Below are 16,349 nucleotides of genomic sequence, written 5' to 3'. Positions count from 1 at the left end.
ACATGCTGGGGAGCCTCACAATCATGGTGGAAAGTAAAGGAGGAACAAAGGCATGTCTTACATGGCAGCAGGCAAGAGAGCATATGCAGGAGAACTCCCCTTTATAAAGCCATCAGATCTCATGAGACTTATTCACTATCACGAGAACACCATGGGAAAACCTGTCCCCATGATTCAGTTACCCCCTCACTGGGTCCCTCCCATGACATGTGGAGATTATGGGAGCTACAATTCAAGATGAGATTTGAGTGGGGACACAGCCAAACCATATCACAGAGGGAGGGATCATTGAGCAATGCTTAGAAATGAAATGAAAACAAAATAAATGAAAAATCAGAACTTGATACTGTATAGGATAGAAAGCTATGCAGAATCAGCAGAGGAAGAGAATTCACAAGACAAAGGGCTTAGTAGAGAAGATAGAGAAGTGAAGTCTTTCAGATGTTTTCCAAATTAGAGCATAATTACATTTCCTAACCTTAAAAGATGGTACCAGTGGTTCATCTCTCCCACTTACCAAGTCGTTCTAAGATGTTTTTTGCTTCTAATTGTTTAAAGGCAGAAATGTCCAGACTTTTGAATTTCACAGTTCTGTAAAATCTCGAAAAATGTGGTACAGCTGGGTTATTTACATAAGTGTTGCCAACTTTTTATTTTGCCAACTCATTATATTATAAATATCTACCATCAACATTATTTAACAAAAGGGAGACTATTTTAATATCAAAAAGGTTGGGGGGGGAGGTGGAAGGGAAGGAAAATAATTTATAAATTAAATTGGGATAAGTTTAGCTTTCCTGGCTTTTCATTTCACCATGGCCTAGTGAAAACTCTGTTATTGACTAAAATGGGTATAAGGACCAACATTCAGAAATACTGGTTTAAGGAGTAACAATGCAGCAATTTTCACCTCTAGAACTTAGAACACACTGCAAAGTCCAGATCCTACTCTGAAGCAGTGTATTAGATGCTAGGATCCAGGAATGCCTATATATGTATATATTTATATTTTTATGTATTATGTATAAATGTATTTTTTGAAGCTCCATAGATGTTCTAATACAATGCCCAACCACTCTTGACGTTTCCCTGAAACTACTGATGGAAAAGTTAGAAAAGAACATGTGTCACTGATTTTTGTCCTAACTCTAATGTAGCACATTCTAATATAATTACGTTTACATTATGAGTAGAAAATTGCTAATATACCAGTTTTACCTGACCAGGGAACTGAATAATTCTTCAACAGAGAATGCAAGTAAAAACTGGCTTTAAAAACAAAGAGAAACAGATTATTTTAAAACTCGCTGTAGGATTTTGGCCAAGGAAGTTTTGGTAGAAATAGATCAATCTGTGCCACAAGAGAGATTAATTTCATATAAATGTCCACCAGATGTAAAAAACAAACAAGGGTAGGGGGAAAGATCTAAGTAATTTAAAAGACTTAAGCTGTCTAAATAATGCTGTTAACTACAATGCATTACATTTGAGGAACTCTATGAAATTTATCATTCCTGTCATTTTTAGTTATTTATGTTTTTAAATTTTCATTTTAGATTCCCTATTAACTGTATTCTTAATGATAAAATCCAGTTATTTATTTCTCATACCTACTGACTTTCTTAATCGTTTATCAGATATTCTAATTAGGAGGTTTTGTACATTTTTAAGATGAGTAGGAAAGAATTAGAAAACACTTTTGTTAATCAGGTTAAGCCTAGTTCATATCTATGGAAAGAAATTGGTTACAGAACTGTGGTGTAAGTAAGTTAGAAAACGGTTATACCAGTTAAAGTATAAGAGCTTCTTAATGATCTTAGCACTAATGCAGGTCTTCCTAAAGATGAAAGTGATCCCACTGTTATATGGGCTATCTAATCCTGTTTGCCATGTGATAGTTGTTTTAGATTGCTGCTGAATTTGGTTGATGATTATACCAAAATGATTGACTGGGTCATCTAGGAGGAAGGATACATAAATACAACCAGAAAAAATTCATGGGATATATGAACTAGATTCAGTGACAAATGTGTTTCATTCTTTTTTTATCTTCTGATTGTAATTAGTTATGAAAATAATTAAAACAATCTTGAACACTTCCCACCCTCCACCTATGCTAACATAAATTCATTCTACTGAGCAAAAATCTGTTCAGTTACTATAAGCTTTGCCTTCCTGATTCAGATTGATTGATGGCCAGCTTGATAGCCTCTTTTCCTCCTACGTATTGTGTGTGAACAACTTGAAGAAGAGATCTGACAGCAAGCAAGAGCTAAACCGAATAAGCTATAGTCAGGAAGCTTTTGTTCTCTGCTGGTACTAAACATATATGGCACTATGAAAAGAAATATACTTACCAATGCTGCATATAAGTTTTGATAGTATATACCAGAGGCCTCTAAGTTTGAGGAAATGATTTCTTCCTGTTGGATATTTAATACAAGGCTGTTTAACAAATGACTTATCTTCTTTTTTGATGTGGAATATAAATATTAAGAATGAAACTATGCTCAGCTACTAAGCTGAATTCTCTCCCATTGTCTAAGGGACAGCTCAGATTTTGTTTAGCTAGTGAGTCATCTAAATGACAAACCCCTGGATATGGAGAGCTGTGAGTTCCTGATCAGTGTATTTGTTTCTGTGTATCTGTAATGAATCCCTCCCTGCCTCTCTCCTCACTTCTAGGTCAATTTTTCTGACCACCTGAATGGATTGTTTTCTGTCAATTAAGGGCACCTTTGTTACGAGTAAGCCATTTTGCTCCTGACTAATAAAATTTATATAAATATAAAGCACTTAATGCAGCATCAGCCACTTTGTTATCATCTAGTAAATGACAGCTGGCATATTATTGTACTCCATCAGTGAGCACACACATTCACTATGGATGCATATAAGGCATTGCTTTTTTTTTTTTTTTTTCTCACCTGTTTGCTATGACTGTATCAACAATTCTAGAGCATATCTGATATTAGGTCATTTCTAGTTGAAAGCACCTGTGGCAAATTTTTCAATTGCTTGTTATTTTATTTGGAAACTAGTTTTTACCAAGTATCTAAATCTTGCCCATCCTTCACAACCCAACTAAAATAATCTTTCCTCTAACCATGTGAGCATGATTTTTGTGTGTGATCTTCACTTGAGAAACATGACAGGAGATGCAGACTTTATTAAGCTCTTAATTTCAAAGAGCAGAACAAGCAGGACAGAAAAGTGCTCATTACTATTCAGGCAATTCTTCCACTTTCTCTCTTCTCCTTTCCCCTTTTTCTATTCTCTTGGACTTTTCCTCTCCACTTCTCTCTGCCCCTCTTTTTTTTTTTTTTTTTTTTTTTTTTTTTTGAGATGGGGTCTTGCTCTATTACCCAGGCTGGAGGGCAGTAGCACAATCTCTGCTCACTGTAACCTCCACCTCCCAGGCTCAAGCAATTCTTGTGCCTCGGCGTCCTGAGTAGCTGGGACTACAGGCAAATGCCACCATGCCCAGCTAATTGTTTGTATTTTTAGTAGAGACGAGGTTTCTCCATGTTGCCCAGGCGGGTCTCAAACTCCTGAGCTCAGGCAATACGCAGGCCTCAGACTCCCAAAGTGTTTACAAGCATGAACCACCACACCCGGCCTGTTTCCCTTTTTCAGCCAAGTTTCTACTCACTAGCCTGATGATCTGAAGATCCATCTGATAATAATATTATGTTATATATAATATTATTTATTTATATATAAATATATTATCTGAATATATTTATATTATCTGATAATAGTAACCTTTCTTTTCTACTTTCGGTTCTGGTCTATCATGAATAAATAAACTCACTGGAATGGGTCTTCCTAATCATTGTATGGTTTGTAACTGAGGCTATATTAACAATCTCAAAAGTTTTTTTTAATTCTAAGAATGAAACACATGTCTCTCACCAGAGAATGAGAATCACAGCAAGAGTTTTTCTCACTTACAAATTGATGCTAAGAACTTCTCCAAGAAAGATATTGACCAAATACACCTTCCAGAAGGGATTTTATTTTCACATGCCTTGTGAATTTGGCAGAGTAAACTTAATACAGACATGGCTGTTATTGGCACTCAGCTGCTCTTTTGTAAGGACATATCCTTATGTTTGGATTTGTGAAGGGAAATCAGAGAACTTCAGGACATAGCCCTGATGAACAGAGGAGCCAGGAATTCATGTGGCATATAGCTTTATTGCTTTGTTTTGTTTGGCATTTAAGTTCACTGAAGGGTATATGGGCAAACAATATCCTTGAAGATAGGGATCAGAAAAAAAACTTAATTCAGAGAATTCTTAAGTACCAAAATAAAGGAGTAGAGAAAAGAGATGCCATTACCAGTTAATGATGCAGAGGGATAGGACTAGACTATTTTGGGTCTCAGCTCAAATGGTACCTTGTTGGAGAGGCTTTCCGTGACCATCATTCCCAAAGTAGCACTTTCCCACCCTAGTTTATTTCCTTGTAGCACTCATAACACTATAATTACCTTGTTTGTTCTTTTGATACAGCCTGTCAACTGCTAGAAACTTCATGAGGTCAGGAACTTTGTTTTGTTCACTGCTGTATCACAAGAGCTTAGAAGTGCTTGGCATATGAGAGAGCCTCAATAACTGTTGAATGAATGAATGATAGATGAGCTCTTCAGCTCAGATTTATAATTTGATAAGTAGAGTTAGGATTAAAGGAAATGATTGGGTTTTTACTTTTAAAAAATCTTTCATTGGTAAGTAAAATCACCAGTTTTAGTTTTTTTAGTTATAAAACATTAACCATTTGCATTTCTGAATAAATGTTTAATTTCAGCCTCTAATAAATGACCACTTATTTCTTCACAAGTAGCTAGTATAGAAAATGAGAGAACCTGGAATTTTATTTCCTTTGTATATCTTTCACGTGTGTTGATATTTGAGAGAACTGTCTCTGTAATTCTCACATAAAGTGAATTTAAAAGATGAGTGACCATCCTAGAGCCATGCAAATATTTTTTTAAAGTTGTATAATAACAACAATAATTTATCTATGTTCTGTACCCTATACTATTTCCTTCCTGATTCCTAAACCTGTATATTCAATCCAGGAACTATCTCTGTCAACATGTCCCATAGATACCTTGTAAATTTTAGGACTCTTCCTGTGGCAGCCAACTGATATCTACATCAAACTAAATTATACCAAAGGGGCTGGATGCAGTGACTCACCCCTGTAATCCTAGAACTTTGGGAGGCCAAGGAGGGTGGATCACTTGAGGTCAGGAGTTTGAGACCAGCCTGACCAACATGGCAAAACCCCACCTCTACTAAAAATACAAAAATTAGCCAGATGTAGTGGTGGGCACCTGTAATCCCTTCTACATGGAGGCTGAGGCAGGAGAAGCACTTGAACCTGGGATGTGGAGGTGGCAGTGAGCTGAGGTCATTGTGCCACTGCCCTCCAGCCTGGACAACAGAGTGAGACTCCATCTCCAAACAAAACAAAACAAAACAAAACAAAAAACAAAACAAAAAAACAGATTTTTGAACCTAGGAAGAGCAGTCATGGAATTGGCCTCAGGATGGCCAGACGGTGGCTCACGCAACCTCCACCTCCCAGGTTCAAGTGATTCTCCTGCCTCAGCCTCCTGAGTAGCTGGGATTACAGGTGTATGCCACCATGCTGGGCCAATTTTTGTATTTTTAGTAGAAATGGGGTTTCGACATGTTGGCCAGGCTGGTCTTGAACACCTGACCTTGTGATCCATCTGCCTTGGCCTCCCAAAAGTGCTAAGATTACAGGCGTGAGCCACTGTGCCAGGCCCTTACATTGTCTACTTTTAGTGACCTCAGTAGAAAGAGCTTCTCCTAGTTTCAGTATTAAAAACATCCAGCAAAGGGTGTGCCAGCCTGAGACTTCTACATACCCCTTTGGGAAGTATTTAACCGGGTTAAATATTACTTTGGTTGTATTAACACAGATAAACAATGATAACTTAAATAAAGTAGATATTTATTTCTCTCTCACATAAAAGTCCAAGCTGGTAGGTGGTCTAAGAGGTAGATTGCTTGCATGTTTCCAGTGTGTTCAAGTTCCTTCTGTCTTGGGATTCTGCCATTCCCTATGGTATTTCCCTTGTTGGTATCATCTCAGATCACCACTATTACATCTGCATTCCTTATAATAAATGCTCCTTAACTTTGGTACTCCTTAAATATTCCTCACTATAATACATATTTCTGGAGCTGAGTGTGATACCTGTAATCTCAGCAACTGGGAGGCTGACATGGGAGGATCATTTGAGATCAGGAGTTGAAGACCAGCCTGACAACATAGCAAGACCCCATCTCAAAAAAAAATATTTTTTTAAGCAGTTAGGTGTGGTGACATGCACCTGTGCTTGGGAGGCTGAGATGGGAGGATTGCTGGAACCCAGAAGTTCAAGGCTGCAGTGAGCCGTGATCGTGCCACTACACTCCAGCCTAGGCACACAGCAAGACCTTGACTCTAAAACGCTAATAATAATAAATAAATATTTCTTTGTTTTTTATTTTTAGTTTCCATGTCTTTTTTTATTTTTTAATTTTTTTTACTTTAAGTTCTGGGATACATGTGCTGAATGTGCAGGTTTGTTACATAGGTATACATGTGCCATGAAATAAATATTTATTTACATGTCATTTTGTTTATGGTAGTTTCTTGAAAAAAAATGGTAAAATCTATTGATCTTTCTTTAGGGTTCTACCTTTGGTGTCATGTTTAGGTAGCATGCAAAGAGTATGTATCTATTTGCCTATGTTTTATGTCCGTTGTGGTTTTTAAACATTAACAGTTATAATCTATCTGAAGTTTATTATGGTATACTGTATGAGACTTGAGTCTAATTTATAGTTTTTTTTTGGATCCTGCAGTTTGTGTCAAGAACTTTATCAGGAATTGTGGATCATACCACACATCTATTAATGACAGTGCCAAGTTTCTTTTTTCTTTCTTTCTTTCTTTTTTTTTTTTTTGAGATGGAATCTCACTCTGTCCACCCATGCTAGAGTGCAGTGGCTCGATCTTGGCTCATTGCAACCTCCACCTCCCAGGTTCAAGTGATTGTGCTGCCTCAGCCTCCCTAGTAGCTGGGACTACAGGCACATGCCACCACACCCGGCTAATATTTTGTATTTTTACTAGAGATGGGGTTTTACCATATTGGCCAGGCTGGTCTCAAACTCCTGGCCTAGGTGATCCATCTGCTTTGGCCTCCCAAAGTGTTGAGATTACAGGCGTGAGCCACTGAGCCTGGACAGTGCCAAGTTTCATGTAATAGGTTTAGCGGTACCCAAAAATCATTGATAATTGATTGACCAAAATTAGTGAACTAACCAGTGAGTGAATCTGGTTCACTTACTCTATGTATCTACATACCTCAACTTTGTATGTTTTTTCCTGGTATAACTTACTCAGGAATATATTACAGACAAATGTTCTGTTTGGAAAGATTCTTTGTTTCATAAATATTAGGTTTGTTATGAAAGTGTACCTAGTACATTGTTGGCTTATAAATGTTAAAATAACTTACCTAAATTTTTACCAATTTTACAAATACATTTATTTTGGTTTTTCTAGAATCTGTGTTTGTGGATATCCTAGACAACATGTAAGAAAATACAAAGGTATAAGTAGCAGGATACCAGTTTCTTCAGGATTCATGGTGCAAATGTTAACAGGGATTTATTTTGCCTTGTAAGTATCTCATCATATGCAAAGTAAACCTTTAATTTCTTTAGAAAATTATAGTCTGTTAATCTATTGTCACTATATTATAATGTCAATAGATAAGTGATTTACATACTTTTTGTGAAAGAATATGAATGAGTATCTTAAATAAAACTATTTATAAAACACTTATCATCTTTCTTAAATTCAAGGACGGAATGAAAATTAGTAACACTTAAATATATTCATAGTCTCTTTCTTCATTTTTTTTTACTATAATTTCCAAATACCTTTTTTTCCTCAAGAAATATCTTTTTCCATTGCCAGAAACTTTAGCTCTTAAAAAACATTTCAGAGCCTCTTTGATTAGAAATAGTTTATTATTAGCTTTCTATTAGTTTCTAGTATTGGTGCTCAGTCTCAGTCTTACCTAGTGACTTGGGTACTAGTATTTTTCTTTGAACCCTATCCTTTACTTTATAATTCTCTTATTATACATGTCTCATTTACTTTGCATTATATTTAGTTGATACTTTTAATTTTCTCTAGTACAATATAAACTTTTTGAAGGCAGAATTTATAAACTTCTTAAAGGCAGAATTTATCGTCTCTGGACCCAATCTGGCCTGATGCCTGTTTTTGTCAAGTTTTTGCAACACAGTCATGCTTGTTTGTTTATGTATTGTCTATGGCTGCTTTTGTGTTGCAATGGCAGAGTTGAATAGTTGAGACTGTATGGCCCACAGGCCTAAAATACTTGTTGTCTGGCCCATTAAGAAAAAATTTTCTGACCCCTGTGTTAGACCATTAATATTGTCCCACAGTTCTTGGATGCTCTGATCTACTTTATTTTATCTTTTTTCTTTGTGTTTCAGTTTGAGTAGTTTCTGTTGGATATATCTTCAAGTTTACTGATTTTTTTCCTTGACTAGGTCAAGTCTAGAAAGGAGACCACTGAAGGCATTCTTCATCTCTGTTACTGTGTTTTATTTCTAACCATTTCATTAGACTCTTTCTTGTAGTTCCCATCTCTTTGCTGAAATCTTCATTTGTTCATGCATGTTGTCCATCTTTTCCACTAGAGCCTTTAGTATATTAGTCATAGTTATTTTAATTTCCCAAATGACTTCAACATTTAGGTCATCTATGAATTTAGTTCTACTGCTTGCTTTATCTCTTGACAGAGTTGGTCTTGTTTGTTTTGCCTTTTGTGTGCCTTGTAATTTTTGATCATGATTTTGTTCAGCAGTAAGACAGTAGAGACTGAGGTAAATATTGTTTATGACAGGAAATGGGCATGCCTCTTCTAGGCTGCTAGTGGAATTATTATAGGCAGAAGTGAACTAGGATTGGGTTTTGTTGTTATGGTTACCCTCAGGGCACCATCTACTTCAAATTCCTCTAGTGCTACCTGGTACTTAGGTGGAGAGCTGGATTGTTAGAGGGTTTTTGTTAATACTTCTGCTTCCTCCTCAGCTTTCAGCATTCCCTGTATGCCTACACTGCAGATAGATTTCTCGCCATGTTCTCACCCCTGCCTCCAGCAATAGAGTTCTGTTGCTTGGTTTTGGGTGTGCACTACCCTGATGGTGGTTGGGGGTGGTGGCTTGGAGGGGAACGCGTGGAAATGGGGGAGGTAATGTTCTCTGTTGTCCTGGTCCAGCCTCAGTTTTAGGCTGATCCCATGTCCCTGCATCTCAGGGATGGGAGTTTCTCAGCGGTCCTGCCCCTTCTTCAGTGATGACACCTCTACTTATCTCAGCATAGAATAAGAGGTTTTTTTGCTTTTTTTTTTTCTTACCCTCAGAGCCAAATTGGTCTTCACTTGTATCCTGGGGGGTGAAAGGGTTTGCTGCTCTTTCCCCAAAGGCTTTAACATTTTTGTTCCAGGTGATAAAAGCATCTGGCTGGGTCTTTGTACTTTTCTCACGGAGAGGTTACTCTTTTCCTTGAGGCCTATACCATCAAGGGCAGTTTTCTCTGACCTGCCCTGTTTCTAGTTTTTCTTGTGAGTGCCTAAAGGAGATTTATGGAGAAGCCTGTGGTGGACACAAGCTGCCACTTGTATGTGCTTTTGGAGATCCTACACTCTCCTGCTAGCCCATGAGGTACCTTTTAGCAATTTGGCTTCTAGGAATTTGTTAAGAAGATTAGCTAAATGTTTCTTACCTGCTTGTATTGTGGCCCATCTCTCCTTAGAGGCACCTGTCTGTCCTTGGGGTTCCGGCTACGTGGATGCCCTTGTGACCTCGGCTCTTTGATAGATTCATGAGAATTTATAATTTTATAGATTATCTGGCTTTATCTTGTTTTTATGGTGGGAATAATATTCTTGCTAGTTTTTAGGCCTTGCTTACACTCTTGATGTAATGTATACCTCTTTATTTTGTTGTCAGTTGATCAAGCCACTATATCTCTGTTCATTTTTGTAATTTAGCTGATTTTTAGGAAGGGTTTGGCGTATCTTTGAAAATTATGCATACACACACACACACACATACACTCACACACACATGCACACATACTTTTTCCCTCATGTTGCTCTGCTATTTGCAACATGTAGCAAATACACTTCTAAGTGACTATCAAAATGCAAAGAAATAACTACTCAGGATACTGCAAGCCACATTAGTTGTATGTTCTCATTAAAAACTGTGGGAGTTACAGAGTAATTTGGCCATAAAGTGTTCTGAACATTATTCTAAGGTATATAATTTATTATTCCCTGATTTGCTTTGAAAGTATAAAATGCTTTGAAATTGCCTTAGCTTTTTTTAATTTCTGTTCTATAGTCATGTTCTTTAGAGAAGAAATGTAGATCTATAAAATTTTCTTTGCTATTAATAGGCATTTAGATGCAATTCGAAGGAATTCAAAGATTTAAAAATACATTTTTAAGAGGAGTAGAATGTTAAGCAATGTGCTAATATGATCTTTTATTTTCTTCAGTAAAGATAATTTCTCTTTGTATTTTGTTCAGTTATAAATAATTATAATTTCTTTGTTTAATTCATCTAATTTTATAGTTATAATGGAGAATGGGATCTTGCTCAAAAAGCACTGGATGATATTATATACAGAGCCCAGCTAGAATTATATCCAGAGCCATTGCTGGTAGGTGCCTGACTTATTTATGTAAATTTTATAATTTAAGATTTCTCAATTTAGAACTATAAATTGAGAGAGCCATTCATAGTTCATTAATATGTCATTAATACTCAGTATATTCATGCTCTTGTTATACATGGAAGTTTTATAACTTAGAAAAATAACAAATAAATTTTTTTAAAAAATTTTCTTTGAGACAGAATTTTGCTCTTGTTGCCCAGGCTGGAGTGCAATGGCATGATCTCGGCTCACCACATCCTCCACCTCCCAGGTTCAAGCAATTCTCCTGCCTCAGCTTCCCAAGTAGCTGGGATTACAGGCACACGCCACCATGCCCAGCTAATTTTTTGTATTTTTAGTTGAGATGGGATTTATTCATGTTGGTCAGGCTGATCTCAAACTCCCGACCTCAGGTAATCAGCCCGCCTTGGCCTCCCAAAGTGCTGGCATTACAGGTGTGAGCCACTGCACCCGGCCAAAATGAAAATTTTTATTAGACCGACTTCCTAGACACCTAACAGTCTTTTTAACTTATAAGAATTGTTCTCCTTAACATACTTTAGCTGCATTTATTAATTAACATTAGGCATTTGGAAATCTAACTGAATATTTTGAAATTTTTAACTTTATCATTTACATATTTTTTAAACCATGAATTTCCCTCTGAGCCTCCTGTTCTTATCTTAGAGGATTTCTGTATCATCTTTTAAAATGCTTGGGAAGAGCATCTTTGTATAAACCTGTTTAGCATCATGTTTTATCTAAGGGTAAGATAATACATCTGCTCATGTTGATCTTAAACTATATTTTTTCTTCTTAGGTTGCTAATGCAATAAAGGCTTCATTGCCTCATGGTCCCATGAAATCTAATAAGGAAGGTACAAGGTGTATTCAAGTTGAAATCACACCAACTTCCTCTAGAATATCAAGAAATGCAGTAACCAGCATGTCAATAAGGGGTCATAGGTGGAAAAGACATGGTAAGAAATACGTAACTCTTCAAGTCAAACCATTGTTGATTTCTTTACATTTTTCACTGTACTTACGGTGCTATAACTTCTAACTTCAGTAAATAGTAGTCTGGAAGAAAGAGCTGTGGAGTTGCCCTTAACTCCTAATTTATTATCTAGGAGCAATAGGCAATAAGAAAAATGGAGCCCCTTATGTTACACATATGAATGAAAATTTATTTAAAAATCGTATTCATTTTTAAATTGTTATTTCAGTAGGAGAATAAGAAAAATGCATTTTAAAATTACTCATACGTTTTGGGCTTGTATTCAAAAGTATTTGCAAATATTCCTTAATATTTCTGATTTCTCAATCAACTCTTAAGCAAGTGAATTTACATATTGAAGTAGAACAACTAATAGGGACTTTAAACACTTTGTCTGGACTTTCTGGTAAAGAATGCCATAGTATTGATGCAACACTAGTTATTTGTATTTTCTTGAAGTTAATTTTCTTCCAAGATTCTGTGTATGTGTGTGTGTATATATATATCCCTTCTTGTCTGCTTCATTTTATTATTTTAAAATTTTACTGGAAGTCAATTTCATTCATTATGGCTTTTTCAATGCTTTCCCATTTCCCTCCCTTGTCTTTTAATTTATTATTCTTTATTTAATTTCGTATTCTTTTTATAACTTCCCTCCTATCTAGACGTTATTGTAGTGTCAACAACCAGTCTAAGAAGGAAATTATCACCTTCCTCAGAAGGTAACCATGGTGAGAAGCACAAAGCTACTTCTTTACCCTAAGCAAACATCTATATTAGAAGTAAAACAAAATCCATTCTCTGTTTTCTTCTTCCTGTAAACTGAGGTGAAAATAGTAGTTCCTTTTGGTATATTTAGTTCCAGTTGTGTTGTGGTTTCTATAGAGAAAATGGGAAAGGCGGAGAAGAATGGAGCTATTTATGGTAAACTAGAAAGTTGATGATGAGAACAGTTGCCATTGTTTTCACTTAAAGAATCTAGGTGATTGTATGTCAAAAAAGAATAATGATTATCCAGCTTACCTAGTGATCATTTTTGGTGTTTTTAAAGTGTGGCAATTCTTGAAAGTTCCATAGGAAAGCATAAAAGAGGTGGTGATGTCTGCCAATAGCAAGGCACATTATGCCACCATTTAAAACATACAGTCTAAACATACTTCAGCTTCTTCAGTGAAAATTATGCTACTGAATGGGTCTGGATTACAGGTAGAAAGTCATTTAATTAGATATGGTTTACCCTGAGATTGGTTTTTCTGTTTTGGCATTAATGTGTGAAAACAGGCATGGAGGCAAGGAAGCAGATCATAGTGGTTACTGTGGCTATAAGTGCTCCCGAGCTACTGCTACAGGAAGCACAAGAATGAATTTTAATTTCTTTTCCACTTTCCTTCTTGCTATTTAGGTAGACATATTGGGAATTAGGGAGAGAAATGTAGGTCCTGCAGTTAAAAATGTGAAATATTGATGCTCCCTTGTATTTGTGCATGTGCGTGTGTATGAGGGAGAGTATGTGTGCATGTCCAGGCATACATTTAAACAAGGAGGTTTGTACCCTGCAATAAAATGGAAGCCATTTCCCAGAAATGTTTTATAGGAAAAAAATTACAAAACAAGAGAAAAGACTGCTTGAATGTATTGTATCTAGCAGATTCTTACATATCTTCCAGATTCCATTTTGGCTGCCACTTGAGGGGTTAGCACTCTGTCTTAGGATTGTACCCTTGTTAAAGTAGTATTCTTATCACCTGCCCCTCTTCACAATTCTAACACTTGGGAAACTCCTGTTTATTATAACAATAAAATCACAGATGAGAATATAGAAGTGAACGAACTATAAAAAGTAAGTCACATGCATGGAACAGATACAGAATACAGCTTAGCCTTGTTCATCACTCTTCTTTAGTGTGAATTTCTTTTATCCAGTGGACTCTAAAATACTCCTAAGTCCTTCTTATTTGCCTCTACAGGTAGGTTGCAGTCTTCTCACTTTTTAGGGTAGTCTTGGCTGTCCCTTTTAGAGCAGTAAAGTTACCATGTTCGGCTGAATTTAAAAGGTTTCTATTTTCCATCCTCATGGTCCTGCTTCCTACTTCTAGGCTCTCTAACAGGTACTGGCTTCCTGTGGGGAAAGTAGATACCTTTGCGGTACTTCTTAGATATATAGACAATTCTCAAATTATAAATAGATTATTAAATTTAATTTTGTTTATATATAAATTACAAGTTTCTCAAATTATAGATTTTTAAATGTAATTGTATTAATATATAAATTCTATTGTTAATATTTATATATAAATCAAAACAAAATTTGTTTATACATTTCTTTAGAAACAATATTAAAGGGCTTGTAGATCCCAGAGTGAGCCACAGCAGCCTTTTTATCTCATAATATTTCTGAAACATAGGACTATAGAATGTAAGTTCAGTTCATGGCTGTGTGAAAATACATTTAGAGTTTCTATATTTAATGGAACTCTAAATGTGTTTCCCATTCTACCCACTAATATCCCTACTATTCTCTCACCACACCAACTCTCACAGTAGGACGAATTTCTTCCCAAACCCTCAACTGTATCTATTATACAGTAGAAACAAAGAATATCCCACCCTAAGCCAGTGGTCATGAGGGTTGGGAAAGGAGAAGGGACAAGAACCATGAACTTTAAGAAATATTCTTTTTTTTTTCTCTCTTTCTCCTTGCCTCTTCCTTTGTTTTCCTAGTTTTTGGAAAGCAGAAAGCAATTGGCCCCCTTTTTTTTTTTCTGTTGGAGCTCTTCCCTTTTTCTTTTACTTATTTGTCTTTATTTATTATTGCATTTCTCCTAATATCTCCTCTTTCTGTCTTTTCTGGATAGAAGGGGGAAAGGAGTGAATGAGGTTTTCTCATGGAAGGAGCCAAGTAAAACTTTGCTTTTTGCTTTTTTTTTTTTTTTTTTTTTTTCCATCTCCCTTTACCATGAAAGAATGTACGTAATTAAGCCATGTGAATGTACTGGTGTGTTTGCATATCTGAGTCACCAAAAATTATTACACAGCCAGCAAATACATTAAATTAGAGCAATTAGTGGACATTTATTCTCCTTTATTATCAGTAACAGAAGAATCTTTCCATTTTCTTTACAGCCCAGTCTCACACTGTAGTGTTTTTAAAATGAATTTTGAAAAGTTTTAATTATTTACATTTTAAAATATTTTAAAGCTATTCTAGAATGTATTTTAGGATTCTCTAATGCTTCATAGATCTACCATTTTTTTCTTAAGGTTAAGAATTATTCACAACATATTTTAATGGAAAGTATTATAATAGAAGTTTAAAAATTACTTTATCCTTAACATTTCTACACATTTCAGAATATGCATCCCTGGCCATGGTTTTGTTGTTATTGTCAACCCAGGTTTCTAGAATTGTATTTTGACCAGTCCTGTTATTTGCTTGGCTCTGTTTTTTATTTTTATTTTTTTAGTTAACTTTATTTTTTAGAGCAGTTTTAGGTTAACAGCCAAACTGAGTGGAAAATAAGAGAGTTCTTAAATACCTCATGACCCCACATTCATAGCCTCCCCCAATATATCAACATCCCGCACCAGAGCGGTACATTTGTAAGGACCTGTAATTTAAGTTTTGAGCAAACAGTGCATCCTCATGTCAATTAAATAGGATGATTTTTAAAGAAAGGTTGGTTTCACCTGAGGTATTATTTTGGAGAGATCTGTTTGACAATTAATGGTGTGTTTGCTTGATTTGCCCCACTTTTCAGTGTATGGACATGGCTTAACTTAATGTGTTTTTCAAATTTTTTAAACTTTGTGTTTAAATCTTTGAGAAAATTCTAATGACTTTATCATTTTATGTCAATAAATATGTTTGGGAAATAAAATTACAGTGTAGAATTGCTGCTTTTGACTTCTAAGGAACATAATTTCAGAATTAAAAGCTTTATGTATTGCTTATTCTTTTATGCATATTGTGTTTAATTTCGTCTACAGATGGCGAATAATTCAAGGCAAAGGTGTATTTTTTCAAACTGATTTTCAAGTCACCTACAAATTGAGGGCTATCTAGAAGTCATAATTTGAAAGTAAAACACAGTTGGAGAAAGATAATAATAAAATAAACTTTAAAAAGCATTCAGTAAGTTTAGAGAAGACTGAATAGATTATGACCATAATAAAAGTCAAAATGAAAATTCCAGTAAGAAAAATGAGATAAAATTTAGTAAAATAATTCAATAGTTTTTCAAGTTAATAATTAAAATTCAATTTTGCTTAAATATTTATTTCCTTTTAAAAATAAAGTTAAAGGAAAATAGAAAGTATTTCTTTCTAATTATGCTTTAATTCTATAGTCATTCTTAAATGTCGTTTCCAAAGATACCTTCATCATCTACCATTTCAGCTATTTTATTTTATTTTTTATTTTTTTATTTTTCTTTTTTTGAGACGGAGTCTCACTCTGTCGCCCAGGCTGGAGTGCAGTGGCCGGATCTCTGCTCACTGCAAGCTCTGCCTCCCGGGTTCACGCCATTCTCCTGCCTCAGCCTCCCGAGTAGCTGGGACT

General features: G+C 35.5%; 1 protein-coding gene across 5 annotated transcripts in view; it reads left to right on the top strand.

Annotated features, from left to right (window-relative positions):
* Positions 1 to 16,349, top strand: part of FAM126A (family with sequence similarity 126 member A) — a 73,309-nt gene that overhangs the window by 44,292 nt on the left and 12,668 nt on the right. For all 5 annotated transcript variants that reach the window (XM_030932751.1, XM_030932752.1, XM_030932755.1 and 2 more), the window contains 3 exons: positions 7,597 to 7,713; positions 10,713 to 10,800; positions 11,615 to 11,774. In XM_030932751.1, coding sequence (XP_030788611.1) covers positions 7,597 to 7,713; positions 10,713 to 10,800; positions 11,615 to 11,774 — 365 coding nt within the window. The remainder of the gene's footprint in view (positions 1 to 7,596; positions 7,714 to 10,712; positions 10,801 to 11,614; positions 11,775 to 16,349) is intronic.

Source organism: Rhinopithecus roxellana, chromosome 6 (assembly GCF_007565055.1).
Source record: "Rhinopithecus roxellana isolate Shanxi Qingling chromosome 6, ASM756505v1, whole genome shotgun sequence".
NCBI classification, from domain to species: domain Eukaryota; kingdom Metazoa; phylum Chordata; class Mammalia; order Primates; family Cercopithecidae; genus Rhinopithecus; species Rhinopithecus roxellana.
Note: the sequence above shows the minus strand (reverse complement) of the source record. Positions and strands in the feature narration are given on the sequence as shown.